The following is a 17002-nucleotide window of genomic DNA, read 5'->3' as shown; positions in this document are numbered from 1 at the left end:
TGATCTCCTATCCTGGATATTTATTGATGTAGGGTGACCGATCGCTGTATATACAACAACTGAAGTAGAGTGTACGGTGTATTAGCATGAACGTACTCGGTACTTTTCTTTGTTATAGAAGACAAGCTGTCTAGTATTGACTTGTCAATACGGAGCAGTAACTTAAGTTAACTAGTTAGTTATCTGTTTTCAATTATGTCAGGCTGATAACGGAAGCTAGGCAACTAACTAGGTATGGAACTAAGCTTTTTGTTTACTGTAGATCGCTAGATTCCCGTTGAAACATTTCTCGCCCAACATCTTTTCATTCCTTCCAAACCTCCTTATTATTGCCCAGTATCGAGAACACCAATAAAAGATAAGATCTTGTTATCATTATTGGATGCATTATCCGTCATCGAAACACAAAGGAATTCTTCTTATCTGTTACATTTTTCCACAGGCCCTTCCCTTCCCCTACCCTCCGAGCTTAACCGGACAGCTCCATCATCCAGTAAATTTCTCTGAATCTAGCACGGCATCGTTGGAATTTCTCACCCTTGTTGACAGTTCTAGAACCCTAGCCCCAACGTATTTCATGCCTTTGTCGAAATCGATATGATGCCCCATCGTCCAGTAGACTGGCCTCGTCGATGAATATATCGCCATTGACGGTTTTCGAGCGAACAAAATACCGTACCCATCCGCACCTTTCATGGCCTACCCCGCTGACCATCTCCGAAACCTTCGTTCTTTCCGCCCACCATCGGTCGAGTCTTGGGAGAAGACAACAAAGCAGAGAATATAAGAGACATTCGTTGGCTACATAAAAACAGTTCCTTGCCACAGATCTCGTCAGCACGAGCCTACCTAGCATACAATGGCGTCCGGGACGAAATCTAACGAGCAGCTGCTGGTCCCATGGATCTACGACACCTTGCTCGCTATTTTCCGCTTCTGTCTGAATATCTTCTTCCGAGAAGTATATGCGCCTGGAGCATGGCGCATCCCGAAAAAAGGCCCTGTGATCATAGTGGCAGCTCCGCACGCCAACCAATTCGTCGATTCGATTCTTTTGATGCGCATCCTCAAGCGATACGCGGGACGGAGAATATCTTTCTTGATTGCAGAAAAGTCAATGAGAGAACCGTATATTGGCACCATGGCTGCACAAATGGGTGCACTTCCGGTCACACGTGCAATGGATAATATCAAACCCGGAGTGGGAACCATCTATTTACCCCATCCTGAGAGCGATCCGACTCTGGTGTGTGGAACAGGCACCAACTTCACCAATCCGATGTTTATGGAACGCGGCACTATCGTCTTGCCTAAAGTCGGTCAAGACGCCCCCGAGCAGCAGGTTATTGCCGAGATTATTGGACCTGAAGAGCTACGTCTCAAAGCACCATTTAAGAAGTTCGCTCGTGACCACCCTTTGTTTGAAAGTCTCCGTACGGGAACCTCGTTCAAGGTTGCTCCTCACGTCGACCAGAGTCAGATGTTTGATGCAGTATACCGAGGACTAGAGTCGGGTGGCTGTATTGGAATCTTTCCCGAAGGTGGAAGTCATGACCGTCCGCGTTTGCTACCACTAAAGGCTGGAGTTGCTATCATTGCTCTTGGGACACTGGCCCGCTCTCCAGACTGTGGTTTGACTATTATACCTTGTGGAATGAACTACTTTCACCCAAACAAGTTTCGTTCTCGTGCCGTCATAGAGTTTGGCCCACCCGTCGAAGTTCATCCAGACCAGGTAGCCGCTTTCAAGACCGGTGGGAATTCCAAGAGAAATGCAGTTGGCTCCCTTCTGGAGACAATCCAGGAGGCGCTTGATTCCGTTACCCAGCAAGCTCCCGATCGAGAGGCACTGATGCTTATTCAAGCCACCAGAAAGCTATATAAACCCTTACGAATGAAGTTACCCCTTCCTGTCGTCATTGAACTGAACAGGCGGCTCTTGAAAGGATATACTACGTTTCGACACGAACCCAAGGTCATGCAATTGGCGAAAGCTGTGCGAGCCTACAATCGCCAGCTCAAGGCTCTGGGTGTTCAAGACCACCAGGTTGAATGGGGTAATGTGCGACGTCGCCCATGGTGGCTTGTTTTCCTGACGCTACTCTACCGTATTGGTGAGCTTCTAATGATGGGTTTGGCAACCCTACCAGCTCTGGCATTGTTTTGGCCAGTTTTCGTCACTTCAAGAGTTATATCGCACTCAAAACAACGCAAAGCCCTTGCCAATTCATCCGTCAAGATGGATGGACGCGATGTTGTCGGAAGTTGGAAGATTCTCGTTGCAATGGGATTCGCTCCTACCTTGTATACGTGGTACACCGTGATCGTTACCGGCTGGTTATACTATTGTCGACACGATGGACATTACTCGTCTGCTGTGCCGTGGTGGGTGAATGCTCGATCATACATTCCAGACAGCATTCCACTGCGTCTTTTCGCTTTCTTTTTCTTCTGCCTCATGATATCAGTCAGCTTTACGGGTCTTCGAATTGGGGAAATTGGCATGGACGTCTTCAAGTCTTTGCCGCCTTTGTTCATTGCGCTGAACCCGAGCTCCTCATCAGCACTCATCAAGCTACGCAACCAACGTCGGGCCGTCGTAGCTCAAGTCGTGAACGTCATCAACACCTTCGGTCCCGAGATCTTTCCCGACTTTGAGTACGAGAAACTTGTCGACGATAATTACGACTACGATGGCGACATGGGCGGTGATATGGACTTTGCAACCTACAAGTCCCGCCTCAAGAGCATGCCGCCCAGTGAACCGCAAACTCCGAACCGTAGCCGCAGCCGCAGCCGAAGTAGCGGCAGAAGGCTTTCCGATTCCTGGCAGGGATTTAGCAGCGGAAACTTCCTTAAGCCATTGACGTCTGGAGTTTCTGGGCCGTCGAAAGATGAACTTAGGGAGCTGAACAGACGTATTGGGACTTTCTCAGAGACTGAGCAGGAGAGAGAAGCCGGCCGCCGTTAGCTATCTGATCATATTAATAGGACCCTATCATTAATAATTAGTTACATATACCCACGAATGAACTTTTTGAACTTTTGAAATTGTTGAATTTGGGTGTATTTGTTGGCATACATATTGCTGTCCACTGTCCCTCAACGGCTCAGCCTAATGTTGCCAGCGGTGGATCTAGGAACGTTTAAGATTTAAACGTGTTAGTGAGAACCTAAAAGCTTACAATCGCGCAAGGTGATTTGTCTGAACGTGGACTTCCTCGAAATGGGTGGATCGGAGGCTGAATGTTAACGGCTCCTCCTATTGGCCGAAGCGTGGACTTTTTGTATAGTTAGATCTTTTTGAACGAAGACGAGAATCACGGTATAATGAACACACCCGTTGACAATTTTGGCTAGGTATAAAGTAGATAGAAAATCCAACTGGTGTCAGATTACTCTGCCTTCGTCATCTTCGTCATCTTTTTTTAGCGTCATCAACAACTCTCAGGTTGCATATGGCAAATATGGCGAGCCTTTCTAATCTGTCTGATACCATTGCGTCGACTCTATCAAACCTGCCACCGCAGGACCAAATTCAAGATAGTGAGCGCATGCGACTGTTAGGGTTCATCGAACAGCTTCAAACAGCTCTGGAACCGCCCTTCCTTCCGCTACAGCGTTTTTGTTTCTCGGTATAGGATTTCTCGCCCTTGTCGCTGTGCGGTGGACTACTAACATTGGTCGTGTCAAGCATTATGGTATCGTTATCATCCGGATCGCTCAGGGCATGGGTGTATTCAATGCGTTCGTTGAATCTCAGGGTGCGGATTTGAGTCTAAAGGAGCTCTCCTCGAAAGTCAAAGGTGACGAGAAGCTGCTGAGTGAATATCCCTTTTTCTTCATTGTGATGATGACGCTGTGGACTTATTGTTCTCTCTAGAGCGTGTCATGCGTTTCCTCTGCTCCTACAAAGTATTCACACAAGCTGCGAACGGGATATACAAGCCTTCGCCACTAGCAATGATGCTTGGGGGCTTGCCTGGAGACATGGTCAAGCATTGGTACGCGGTTGTACCCTTCCTTGTTCGAAACGAGAGACCCAACACTGATGCTCAATGCAAAGTCATAACATCATGCAAATATCCGCAAAGCTTTTTGATTACTTCGAGAAGAACGATTACAAAAACCCGGAGGATGCTTTCGATGCACCTTTCCAATTCGCGTTCAAAATCAAACAGCATTATTTCGACTGGTTGCGAGAAAACCCTGCAGCCCAAAGTGCCTTCAATTCAGTCATGACGTTTAGCCAACAGCTTCGTGGAAGAAATTGGTTTGAAATCTATCCCGTCGCGGAAAAGCTGAATAGTTCCTCAGACCGTACGTTGCTTGTTGATATCGGAGGTGGCGTCGGACACGACGTCATTGAATTTAAGAAGCAATTTTCGGACATGCCTGGTGATTTGGTCGTGCAAGACCTTCCACGGGTTATTGAGTCGATCGACGGAGCACTGCCGGATGGCATCACCGCTATAGGCCACGATATGTTTGAGCCGCAGTCCATCCGTGGTGCTAAAGCGTACTACTTGCGGACTGTCCTCCATGACTGGCCGGACAAGCAAGCACTGGAAGCTCTCGCTCGCATCCGCGAGGCCATGGTGGAAGACTCCATTTTGTTGATTCACGAGCACACAACTCCTGACACACCCCGAGGTGCCAGTCGTTCCAGCAACGCTGGACATCCAAATGATGGAAATATTTTCCTCCCTTGAGCGAACGGAGGAGCAGTGGGCTTCTCTCCTAGAACAGGCCCAGTTCAAGATAGTCAAGGTCTGGAATATTGACGCTGTTGGCACATCAACGTCTCTGTTTGAGGCTATTTTATAGTTAAAGTAGAATCCCGCAAGGTTATTATACCACATAAAAGAACTTCAAATGTTGAGGGTCGTCTGAGATGTAACTGCATCCCCGGATAAATAAACGTTGTACATTCACCGCTATTGCTTCCCTTAGCCCAAAGAACCCCCCAACCCGTATCCTTTCGGAGAGTAATAATCATATTCCTCACTAGGCTCTATCGTTCGAGTACGTTGTAAGCGCGGATAAACGACCAATTTTCCGAATCCTGCGTAGAACTCAGCGTATCGAAGAGGAAATGGGTCAACTCCTTGTCAGTATATTCATCGGTGATGGACATAGCTAGCCCATCTTCCGCCTGTAGCTCCTTCTTGATAATCTCTAGTGCCAATGAAGCGGCCGTATTAGAATTCTTAAACACCTCGGCATGCGGCCAAGATTGCAGCATCTTGATTGCCCGAATGCGCACCGAATATAGTGGGCACTCTGAGGCTATCACCCACAACCCCGGGATGATTCCGTAATCTAATATGAAGCTTGAGAGTTCCGAGAACTTGCCGAGGAATAACTCGTGGGCGGATAGCAGGGTCAAATACTCTGGAGTCAAACCTGTAGGTATCGGGCCTTTTATGAGACAGGTCTTGAGACTCAGTACTTGACCGAGATATTGTATCTGAAGGAGATCAACTGCTCGTTGTTCGAGATGGCCAATGTTGTCGTAGAAGAGGCTCTTAAACATCTGAAATTGTTCTTGAAACCGAAAGTAAAATGATAGGAGTTGCTGCTGCCGATTGCTAAGCTCGCCGTAGGATGCTGTAGCCTCACTCCTGGAAAGTGGCCAGCACCTGGCAAGGAAAGGAATACCCTCGTTCATGAGCATGGTCAAGCTCTGATACACGTCTGACACAGTTCCAAAACCCCGAGAAAAGACCTTTTGATCAAGCCACTCCTGGTTGAGGTCATTCCTTGCAGTGATAAACGGTGCACCGGAACCGAAATGGGAGGACTCAGCATCGAGCATTTGGAAGGCTCCAATTAACGTGTTGTCCAAGAGTGATCGTTGGTGACTTGTTTGCAGCCGGTATTCTTCAGCCTCTCTGCAGGTGATGGGCGGCCTTGTCGTAACATCCTAGCAACAACTCGGACACAACAAACAGAAGGCAGCAGACTAACACTACCTCCAGTAGCTGGGGATCCTGTGAGGCCTGACGTTTTGCGAGAAAGGAATAGGCTCGAGAAGCTTGTTCAAATGCGAAGCGATGGCGAGCCTGGAGGAGATTTTCTCCTGATAAACGCATCCGATTCTCGATAGAGTCTTCGTGAATCGAGCCAAGCATGATAGCAGCGTGGTAGACTGCAGGGTCAACATGACTAATCTGCAGGATGGTTTTTCGCCATAGAGAAGAATTAAAAGCGAGCCCTAAGTTTGGTAGAGAATAGCGTTGGAAATAGGCAAAGCATCGCCGCTCGTCGTTGGTGGTCACCCAACCCGGCTGGACTTGAAAGGACGAGATGGAAAGCTTTCTCATTGGCAATCGAACTAAATCGTATCCATCGCATTTACGCCGGTGGACGTGCAATTTTTACACCTTAAAGGGGCTTCATCACACTTGACATGTCGAACTCTGCGTGGGAAAAGTTAGCATCATGGTCCTTGAACATATGATGAACGAAGTCCTACCGGCAAGTTCGACATCCTGGCAGCGATCGGGTATAGACTCTTTTATATCGCTTTGCAGGCGCCATAGATTGTGTATGGAGGGTTGAGTTGGAAGGAAGAAGAAGGGAGGAGAGTTGTTCAGCTGTCGGCGCATTCGTGTTGAAGTGAAGCTAGGGCTAGCCACTTGGAGTAACCCTAGCCCCATTGCATAACAATGCCTCTGTATTTTACAAACCTTATGTTAGAAACATTCGCTTTGATTTGACGATACGTTACACTAGCGTGGATAAGGAGAGACGTGTGTGGGGACAGTCCCGCACGTGCCATTGACCGCCCGCCACAAGCTCAGGATCTCAGGCATCCGGAATCATATCTAGCTCAACCCCTCTCATAAACCAAGCTCTACAGCCGGAACCATTTCTAACGGCAATCTAGACCTTTAGGAAACGAGAGAGAAAAGGCACCGGCTCATGCTTGACTAGATCATGGCCCGGAGGGTGCTGGGCGGAGGCCGCGTCCTCGGGAGTGGGAAGAACCTCTCGCCAGCTACAGCTTCCTCGACTCCATCTCCGCAGCCCAAAGGGCGCCTCTCGCCATCTCCGAGCAGCGTATCCCTAGACTCGCAAGCGTCTGCATCGCCATACTCCCCCGACATTCAAGATCTGACATCCCGTATTTCTCTCGACAATGGCGAGACGTCCATATCAGCGGCGCCTGCCGCAACTGGTGCGCAATTGGCATGTCCAATTTGCAATGAAGAGATGGTTAGTCGTTATACCCCGTAAGATATTGGAGAATTCTATTCTAACTACCCAGTACAGGTAACACTGCTTCAATTGAATAGGTGAACTCGATCTATTGGAATACGATTCTTACGACCGCTAACCCAAATCGACAGACATCTTGACGATGCACATCAGAACCTGGAAGAAGTCAAACAGGACGAAGTGAAGGACTGGTTTAAAGCACAAATGGATAAAGCAAAACGATTTCAACCCCTAGCTGTACTCAATCAGAAGCTCAAAGGACTAGACGTCTTCGAGTCGAACGAAAATGCGCAGCCCCCTTCCATCGCGATTGCTCGGCAGGCTCCTGGTCCTGTTCCCGTCGAAGCCAAACTCCCGGACCCGGACGAAGTCATAACACGTGAACACTGGCAGCCAAGAGGGCCATATGATATCTGTTGTGAGCCGAGTTGCGGGAAAAGGCTTACATCTACAAATGGAAGCGTCAACTGCAGGAAGTGTGGTGAGCTTTATTGTGAGGAGCATACAATGTACCAAATGAAGCTATCTCGGTCGGCACAACATGAGCCAGTCAGAGGTCTCTGGTGTCGTGTGTGTGAAACGTGCTACAAGTCTAGAGAAGGCTATAATGACCACACTGGTGAGCAGGATCCGTAAGGAATGTCTGATTTGAGATGCCTGGTGATGCTGATGGCAATTTAGGATTGATTCGAGACCACACAGAGGAGTTCGCCAAACTTAGGAAACCCACGATCGACAAGGCATTCCTAGAGGTATCTAGACTCGAGAAGAGGTTGGCTCGGTTAACGCAGGCTCTCGCCAACCTGCCGGCGGATCAGATTCAGTCCGGCGCAAGTAAGCGATGGCCTCTTGGTCGACAAAGCGACCAGCGTCGCGAGATTGAACAATCTATCGTTAGCTGGCAGGATGATGCCAGCGTTCCACAGTGCCCCTTTTGCCAGCAAGAATTCACTAACTATACGTTTCGTCGACATCATTGTAGGACTTGTGGGCGAGTTGTGTGTGCAGATCAATCAACTGCCTGCTCGGTTGAAGTTGGTCTGGCAGTAGCATCCAGTAAGTGATTCCAACTATCAAATCTGAGATGGGTTGCTAATAATCCTGATAGAACGACAGACCCCCAGCGAGAAATCACTGCCTTGTAAGATCAACGTTGATATTAGACTATGCAAAGAGTGTAGATCAACTCTTTTCAGTCGTCGCGACTTTGATGAAGAGAGGTTGCAGAAGCCACCCATAGCTCGCTCGTATGATAACCTCGTACAGTTTGAAAGAGGAATCAGGTTGTTGCAGCCACGATTTCAAAAGCTCTTGACGGCCCTACAGTAAGTGTTGTTTTCATCTCAACCACTCCGAAGCATGTTCTTACTTATCCAGGGACCCGCATAACCCGCCAACACCGGCCCAACTTGCAGAGGCTTCAAAAGTTAGAAAAAGACTTATAGATTCGTTCGCGCAGTATGACACAGCTGCCCGTCGAATCCGTGATCTGCCAACCGATTCGCCTAATCAACAAAAATTACAGAGAGCTATATATCAACAGGCCAGCAACTTCCTCCATTTGCATATGCTGCCACTCAAGAGTCTACCAAAGATTCTCAAACATGCTACACCAGGCGGCCGTCCATTGCCAAACGGTCACAGTCGAAACATCCTCCATGGTGATACATCACCACCCGCCAAGCCATTCACCCCCGCTCTAGCATCAATCAAATATGGGAATAACGCACCCAATGGAAGCAGTCAAAGCATCAACAGTGATAACAGCAGCGCCATCTCAGCGCTCGAAGACGAAGAAAAATCCCTCAGAGATCGATTAATCGTGCTCGAAGAACAGAAATTCTTCGTTTCGGAAATGATTGCTGATGCTAATCGACGCCGCAAATTCGATGAAGTGAGCGCCTTAGCTCTGAATGTTGAGGATCTCAGTAAGGAGATTGATCGGATTAATGGGATTTTGAATAACATGGATTTTGAGAGTCTGTATACTGGGAATGCGCAGATTTGATTGTCTTCATCTCATTGCCCACTTGGGTTTATTGCTTCATGCCTTCATCCCCCTACCCGGCAAGCATCTTGATATTGCCTCTAGCATTTTCTCTCATCGTTCACCTGTTTGTCATCTTGGAGTTTGGGTACTCTTGTTCAAGCCATTGTTCGATTTTGTTATTTCATACCTGTTGCTTGCGAATTGTGGTTGCATTGCATTTTCAAGGCGTTCTTTGCTAAGCTTGCCATTTGATTTGTGCATCCTTGCATTGTACTGATTGATTATTAATTATTGCTTGATGATGGCATCTAATATTACAGATCTCGGGTTTATTCTCGCGTGATATTCGTATATGTTAAATAGATTTGTATATATCCTTGAGTTACCTTCAATATAGCTGGGACGAAATAAATCGTTATGATCTTCAGGAGGTATAGTCATCGCACCAATAGCAATGAGATATTCAATTACCTACGTGGAATCCTGTTTTTGCTTCTCCTCCGTCAACGCCTTGACCGTCTCAGTCAACTGCCTAATCTGCTCCTTGAGTTCCCTAATTCCAAGCTCGGCAGCAGTCACATCGACATTCGGCTTAGTCTTTTTGACAGTCACAACCCACTCATCACTTTGATCAAGACCATCAAATCCAACTTCGTGAGCGAGATCTTCCCATTCCTGACGGATTGTGTCGTCCGCTTCACCGTGGCTACGGTTCAAGCGGATCCAGCGCGCGTCGCGAGTTTCGATGAAAGCGGTTACAAGGAGTAAGGGGAAGTAGATGAGGGACATGACGATGTCGTTGAGAGATTCGTAGGATTTGGTTGAGAGCCACCATTCGAAGGGGAGGATGAGGAAGATGATTTCGATGAGGTTGAAGGCTGGGAACGTTCAGTTAGGCGCTCAAATGAAGTGACTTGAGATTTTCTTACGTGGAATAAAGACGTTTTCGTCAGGAGCCCGCACATATTGGAGCGTTCGGGCAGAGAATAGCGCCATGTATTCGTCATCTGCGTTTCCAGAAATATCCTCGTAAGAGCTGTTGTAAAGCGCAATGAGGATATTCAACAAAACTACACGACGGTGTTAAAAATCAAATATCGCAAATGACCTCACAGCTAAGGATAATACTCACTAGTCATCACAATAAAGTTGAAAACGTAGTATAGTATCATACCAAAAGGGGGAGCAAAATCCTCAAAAGCTTCAAAGTCAGGACTCTGCATGATACTGTTGGCCATTCCTTTCAGGATCTTGCTGGTGACCGGCACCGCCAGCTCGGTATTATTCAAACCAATAAAGCCCTGGAAAAACCCGACTAGGACAACGACAAGGAGGGCAAAGAAAATTAAGCTCTCTTTCATCATGACCTTGAGCACAACTAGCATAGCACCGAAGAAACGGAAAGTGTCGAGGAATAGGAGTAAACGCATCCAGAACATGGGAGCTGTAAATGCCAGGAAGTTATAGCTCAGCTGATTGAAATGACGGCGCTGAGCGTCGTTCACATTCGACGATTGTGCCAGGGCGGCCATGCGCAGAACGAATGAGACTGCTAGCATGCTAAAGAGCGTAAAGTTGAAAACATTCCAGAATCCAATATAGTACTTACCAATTTTGATGATCTTCGAAAACTCATCACACAGATACGAGAGCGTCATAGTGTAGAGAATGCCTTCGGCGACATCGATATCACCGTCTGGATTGACGGTGTTGATCACATTCGTGTAGAGCGCCAGGTAGAGGAACGAAAAGAATATCAGAAGCGCATTCTGATACAATGGGACTCTCATACGGTCTGGATCGAAATGTGCCCAGTAGCTTGTATTGATCTTGTTTTCATAGTCGACGAACCGGGACGGTTCTTGGTCATCTTGCACCAGCCAACCTCTCCATAAGCCCTGGATGCATTTTTGGTATCCCGATGAGCCTATGATATATAGTGCATGCATGTCCACTGCACGCTCAACCACGTTTACCGGGGGCGTCACTTCACCTTTGCGAAGGATAGAGTAGCGCTTCAGTAGGGCTTCTTTGTGGAGCCATTCCTGGTCTTCTTCGGACTCAATTCTGAAGAGAGACAAAAGACATCTGTCAATCCAGTATACGAGGCATATGAAAAATCAATCGGCAACTTACAATTTCTTAGCAATCACTTGGCAAGCAAGCGCTCGGCAATCGCAAAGAGGAGAATCCCATAGCGCATGTAAACCTTCGGTATGAAACCACTTCTGACAGACCAACAAACAGAACAAGACACAAGCACGGTACTCCTCTCCACCGGCCTCCTTCGCGGTACGAATGACATCCTTGGTAATGATGCTGCTATTGGGATTGGCGATGAGCGACTGCTGCAGTTCGTATGGAATGACCTGCTCAATTTGATATTTCAGACGCAGCGCAATCTTTGTGACCTCCTTTGCAGGCAGTCCAGGGCTTATTTCGTCGGCAGCATAAGCAGGAAGCACTGTGTATCTTGAGGTTAGCTATTTGTCGGGCTGTTTTGAGACGCGGGAAGCTCCAGGGCCTATGACGTACGTGGGCGGCGCTCTCCGTGTAGGCGGTTCAGGGCATTTGCCCGATTTTCGAAAAGCTGCCAGAAGCCCATGGTGGCTACACAGATGCCAATAATGTAAGAGGCTAAAATCCCCTGGGAATTGACTCAGGAATGAGAGCCAAGAAGAAGACTACTGAGAGAGAAGAGAAGAGGATCTGGAGAGGCGCACCGATCGTGGAAGCTTTTTTCTTGATCCAAGATTGAGTGGGGCTGACCTAGTCTGAGCACGGCCCTAGCAACAGAGGATATCTAGTGAGAGAGGAAAGACTCTGCTTTTGCAAGATCCTCTTTAATGAAACTTATTATAATGCTTTTAATCAACTATGACCAGGTCTTCTGTATGAATACATTGGCTACAACAAACAGACCGCTGTCGGGAAGGATAAGATGCTAATGACACATGATATGACTAGAGTAGCAGTTGACTGCATCTGCACGAAAATGAACCTCGACAGCAAAGCGTAGCGATATGGCTCTCTGATAGAGTGTATCGCTACGAGCTGTGACACAACACTCGTGCCGAGCTGGGTGCACTATCAAGGTAGATCCCCAGAAGAGTCAACCAGGCTCAGGCTCACATAATCCTATCCACCAAGAGCTGCTGATGCTGTTGAGTCAATCGCCTTCCAATGAAAGTACCCGGCACAAGTTGAAACGTGACACTTTTGTTCTTCCATTCAGGCTCTCTATTCTGGTACACCTTCATCACTCTCTGACTGGCTCTCATCACCGCTGACCTCCATATTCTCGCGTTCCCGTTTGTCCATAAGTTCTTGAAGCTTGGCATCGTCGTGTTCCGTAACTGCCTTGGGTGCCATCTTGACCACCAATCCACCGTTAGCCGCCTTAATCTTGGTTTCAATGCTCTGAATAGCCTCTTCCAAGAGCTTGATGCCGAGGTTTTTGTCCAATGTTTGGCAGGTCAAAACATAGAGTGGTGGGGACACCAGCTTGACCTTGATCTGAGTATCGGGGGTGTTCTTCTCCTCAGCGCAACGAAGGGCGTCCTTGACAGCATCGATTCCATCATAACCGAAACAAGTGACCTCAACATCGGCACGGACTTTGGTGGGAGCGGGAGTGAGCTTTTTGCTGATGTATGATTGTAGTTCTTCCTTGATGATTAAGTTACTGAACGTAACGTCGTTCCACACGTCGGGGTTACTGTGTACCTGGATTAGCCGGGTTTGATGTATAAGCATGGCATAGTGGTGCGCCTTACGTGATGGAAAGCTTGAAGGCATCGTAAGCATGGCCGAAGTTGCGATTCAGCGGCCAGCCGATGTTTTGGTATAATTCTTCGATAGGGGTCTTGGTCTTTTCTGCGACGTGGCGCAGGATCGAGTGCACCAATTTGCTTTTGTTGTAACGTTCTTCGCACTTGACAACATCTTCGGGCGACACTCGTCGTTTGGAAAGATCGATATAACCTAAGTGATCACCTAGGTTAACATGCGTTGTACAGAACTATCAACCAATATTTCTTCGCATACCCTTTTCTTTATCCACACGCAGAACGACAACAACCTCGTTTCGGCCGATTCGAATGAGTTTCTGGATACTTCGGATACGTCTTCGCGAAAGTTCGGAGAGAAGGATCATGCCATCGATATTGTCGTATTCCAAAAGTTTCACATAGGCACCCATTTCGGCGATCTAGAATGACGAACATAAGCCATGTTCAGACGCCGAAATATTTCGTTATTCACGCACCTGCTTGACATTGACCATGACGAAGCTATCCACCTCGGGATACTTCTCCTCGTAGAAGCGACAATTCGTTAACGACATTTTGGCGGGGTGGCGCCTTTACACGGCGGGGGACGAAATTAGTAAAGGAAAGTTAGCGGACGAGGGGAGGGCTGGAATTTCGTCGTCGTTATACGTGGGTATCGTGCTCGGCAATCTTCGAGTAGGCTGATGATTTTCTTCCCTCAGTCCTGTCTGGATAAGTAGTCGTGGTCTCGTCGAGTCATCAAAGCCTGCAAGGAACACAAAGCTTGCTATTTTTTTGTGGCGGCCCAAAATCGGCGTCCCCAAGTGCCAAGACCGGTTCGGCCAATCAACTCACTTAGACTATAGGTCACGTGCGTTAGTGACAATACGCGAGACATACAATCACGTGACATCGCAACACTTATATTGGATCAGAGAGACCATTTACCTGTTGTTAAGGCAGCAAAGACATGCTAACCTGCGGTTTTGATGCCTGTATCAAGTCCTACCTCAACTCGTCACGTTCGGCCTAGATATATGTACGTGATAAGGCTAGCCTGCTTCGGTAGTACCAAGGGCGGCAGGCATTGGCAGAACGTGGATGACGCACCTCAACACCGTGGCTGGTATTCATCGCTCAAGATTCTTATATCTTAATCATCCATTTACAACTCTCTAGCTTCATACAAGAAGCGGTGACAAGATTGGAGACATTAAAGGGCACGTTTTTACATTTAGAAAGCGTTCTATTGGCTGTCGGCTACGTAGCTCCGATTTAGCGGGGCCGTTGCGATGGGGATGTTCACGCTGTTAGAGAATCTTATCGTCCCGTGTCCCTTGTGGTGAAGCTGGTGTCTTTCTCGTCTTTTCTTTTTGAATAGACTGTGAAGAGTTTTTGGATATGCGACCCGTATAGCGTCAAGATGTCAAACGGCCAACCGTCACAACCAGAGGAATCGTCGTCCCTCCGAGATCGTATCGTCGATATACTTGGCCCTGGCTCGTCAAGGGGACCTTCGACAAATCACAACCACGAGCCTAGTGATGGTTCTTCCGAAGGACACGAGAATAATGGATTCAATGAAACAAGTCGGTTACTAGAAGATTACGATCGAAGGCACTCCGTGTGTGGAATGCGAAGCTGCAATCATGGCACCTTCTCCCCGAAACCCGAACAACAAGAGCAGAGCTCTCTTGCAGGCAGTTATTTGTGGGGAACAAGGACTCCTGGATTCATGGCATCTGGATTACAAACACCGATAACCGATGGAACCTCTGTTACGAACAGGCTAGCTGCTGAAATGGATCCGAAGGATCGTAGGAGAATGTATACACCATCAAGCGCACGCTGGTATGGCCTTGCTCAATATTTGTGGCTAACTATCTTTATAGGTATCTCTCTTATTATGTACCCTTTCTTAACTGGGCCGCCCAATACCGTTGGGAGTTCCTCCGAGGGGATCTAGTTGCCGCGTTGACTATATCCTCCGTCTATATTCCAATGGCTCTATCCCTGTCCTCAAATCTTGCTCATGCGCCTCCAATTAACGGCCTATACTCGTTTATCGTCCAGCCGCTACTATACGCGATGCTCGGAAGTAGTCCGCAGCTGATTGTCGGGCCTGAAGCAGCAGGGTCACTTCTCGTGGGAACTGTCGTGAAAGCTGCTGTTGAATCTGGACATTCTAGCGAAGGAGACGCGCTGCTGCAGGCCCAGGTCGTCGGTATAGTGACATGCTTGTCGGGTGCTTTCATCTTGATTGCTGGAATAGCTCGTCTTGGTTTCCTGGATAATGTGCTCAGTCGGCCTTTCTTACGAGGCTTTATTACAGCCATCGGATTCGTCATCTTTGTTGATCAGCTTATTCCAGAGATGGGATTGATGGAGAGGGCTCGTGGGGTCAATCATGCAAGTACCGCAGAGAAGTTGATATTTATCATTGATCATGGGAAATACGCACATAAGCTCACCACAATTGTGGCGTTTTCAAGCTTTGCTATCATCATGATATTCAGGTTAGCTTATGCCCACATATTTCCTATTTGAACAACGGAAACTTACGTTCTCTAGGACATTGAAGCAAAAACTCTCACGACGTCTTCCACAAGTTGTGTACTTTCCAGATCGCCTGATAGTAGTAATCCTTTCAGCCGTCCTCACTTGGTACCTCGAATGGGACAAAAAGGGCCTCGAAATTCTCGGAAGTGTCAGACCCCATGAAGACAGCGGGTCAGGACTCTTTCAATTTCATTGGCCGTTCCTTCCCAGTCAGATGGCTCACATCCGGTCTTCACTAACCACCTCGTTCGTAATCGCCCTGCTCGGCTTTTTTGAATCCTCCGTTGCTGCCAAGGGTCTAGGAGATGGTGCTAGTGATGTTATTAAGGGTGCTCCAGTGTCAGCAAACCGCGAAATGGTAGCACTGGGAATGGCCAATGTGACCGGTGGTCTATTCACAGCTCTTCCAGCCTTTGGTGGATATGGAAGGAGTAAATTCAACTCCTCTGCTGGAGGCCGAACCCAAATGAGTGGCATCTTCTTAAGTCTTATCACATTGATTGTTGTCGTTTTCTTCTTGGATTACTTGTACTATTTGCCAGTAAGTATTTTTTTGTCCTTCGTATAAACATATTACTGATGTCCTTTACAGAAAGCCGTGCTATGTGCAATGATTTCAGTGGTTGCCTACTCCTTGGTCGAGGAGTGTCCGCATGATTTGCGGTTTTTCATCCAGGTTCGGGGCTGGTCAGAACTCGGGTTGATGATTTTGATCTTTTTGTCGACAATATTCTATTCTCTTACAATGGGTATCGCGCTTGGTTGTGGTCTATCCCTCTTGCGCGTCATTCGACATGCGACCAAACCACGAATTCAAATTCTCGGCAAAGTCTCAGGGACCTCTAATCAATTCGAAAATGCCGAGCTGTACCCGGAGAAAGTCGAGTTCATTGAAGGCTGTCTAATCGTCAAGATCCCTGAGCCCCTCACATTTGCCAACACTGGAGACCTCAAAAGTCGTCTCCGTCGCTTGGAACGTTATGGAACCAGCCGTGCCCACCCAGCTCTACCGCGGGTCAGACCGGCAGAAAGCGACAAGAACGTCATCTTTGACGTTCACGGCGTAACCGGTATTGATGCTTCGGGCACACAAGTTTTACTAGAGATCGTGGAGAACTACGTGAACCGCGGAGTACGCGTCTTCTTTTGTCGCTTGCCTTCATTCACCGGCTCCGTCTTCCAACTATTCGACCGCAGTGGAATAGTAGACAAGTGCGGTGGACTGACACATTTCGTTCAAAGCGTGGACGAAGCATTGCGTTTGACTGAAATCGAGGAGTTGCAAGAAGCTATTGTATAATGTTGAGTACTTGTTCTTCTTTGTTTATACGATTTTGGGTGACGATGCATTATGATCTAGATATGTCGCTTTTTCTCAAGCGCCTCTTCGCGTTTTTAGATGCAGGAATTCTTTTGATATCATGATGGTATATAGTTAATGTATATTGATGAGCCGGTG

At 47.7% G+C, this 17002-nt stretch overlaps 7 protein-coding genes across 7 annotated transcripts; 4 read left to right on the top strand and 3 right to left on the bottom strand.

Annotated features, from left to right (window-relative positions):
* Positions 1 to 859: 859 nt before the first annotated feature.
* EYB26_000609 (uncharacterized protein) lies at positions 860 to 2971 on the top strand (the record flags this gene model as incomplete). The annotated part of the gene is made up of 1 exon (XM_054259925.1): positions 860 to 2971. One exon carries the CDS (start codon positions 860 to 862, stop codon positions 2969 to 2971), a length of 2112 nt encoding a protein of 703 aa, XP_054115900.1.
* A 496-nt stretch (positions 2972 to 3467) lies between these two features.
* On the top strand, positions 3468 to 4712 carry EYB26_000608 (uncharacterized protein; the record flags this gene model as incomplete). Its single annotated transcript, XM_054259924.1, has 4 exons — positions 3468 to 3635; positions 3695 to 3824; positions 3884 to 4004; positions 4067 to 4712. The coding sequence occupies 4 exons, from the start codon at positions 3468 to 3470 to the stop codon at positions 4710 to 4712; spliced, it is 1065 nt and encodes a 354-aa protein (XP_054115899.1).
* A 302-nt stretch (positions 4713 to 5014) lies between these two features.
* EYB26_000607 (uncharacterized protein) lies at positions 5015 to 6326 on the bottom strand (the record flags this gene model as incomplete). Its single annotated transcript, XM_054259923.1, has 2 exons — positions 5015 to 5912; positions 5971 to 6326. 2 exons carry the CDS (start codon positions 6324 to 6326, stop codon positions 5015 to 5017), a joined length of 1254 nt encoding a protein of 417 aa, XP_054115898.1.
* Positions 6327 to 6942: 616 nt separating this feature from the next.
* Positions 6943 to 9232, top strand: EYB26_000606 (uncharacterized protein; the record flags this gene model as incomplete). The annotated part of the gene is made up of 6 exons (XM_054259922.1): positions 6943 to 7221; positions 7279 to 7301; positions 7356 to 7843; positions 7906 to 8280; positions 8333 to 8549; positions 8602 to 9232. The coding sequence occupies 6 exons, from the start codon at positions 6943 to 6945 to the stop codon at positions 9230 to 9232; spliced, it is 2013 nt and encodes a 670-aa protein (XP_054115897.1).
* Positions 9233 to 9685: 453 nt separating this feature from the next.
* EYB26_000605 (uncharacterized protein) lies at positions 9686 to 11819 on the bottom strand (the record flags this gene model as incomplete). The annotated part of the gene is made up of 5 exons (XM_054259921.1): positions 9686 to 10092; positions 10144 to 10284; positions 10347 to 11281; positions 11351 to 11678; positions 11750 to 11819. 5 exons carry the CDS (start codon positions 11817 to 11819, stop codon positions 9686 to 9688), a joined length of 1881 nt encoding a protein of 626 aa, XP_054115896.1.
* A 635-nt stretch (positions 11820 to 12454) lies between these two features.
* On the bottom strand, positions 12455 to 13559 carry EYB26_000604 (uncharacterized protein; the record flags this gene model as incomplete). Its single annotated transcript, XM_054259920.1, has 4 exons — positions 12455 to 12932; positions 12991 to 13198; positions 13262 to 13424; positions 13482 to 13559. The coding sequence occupies 4 exons, from the start codon at positions 13557 to 13559 to the stop codon at positions 12455 to 12457; spliced, it is 927 nt and encodes a 308-aa protein (XP_054115895.1).
* An 848-nt stretch (positions 13560 to 14407) lies between these two features.
* EYB26_000603 (uncharacterized protein) lies at positions 14408 to 16843 on the top strand (the record flags this gene model as incomplete). Its single annotated transcript, XM_054259919.1, has 4 exons — positions 14408 to 14811; positions 14877 to 15500; positions 15556 to 16084; positions 16136 to 16843. 4 exons carry the CDS (start codon positions 14408 to 14410, stop codon positions 16841 to 16843), a joined length of 2265 nt encoding a protein of 754 aa, XP_054115894.1.
* Between the last annotated feature and the right edge of the window lie 159 nt (positions 16844 to 17002).

This window comes from Talaromyces marneffei, chromosome 1, assembly GCF_009556855.1.
Source record: "Talaromyces marneffei chromosome 1, complete sequence".
Taxonomy (NCBI): domain Eukaryota; kingdom Fungi; phylum Ascomycota; class Eurotiomycetes; order Eurotiales; family Trichocomaceae; genus Talaromyces; species Talaromyces marneffei.
The sequence above is the reverse complement of the archived record's forward strand: the minus strand, read 5'-3'. Positions and strand labels throughout refer to the sequence as shown.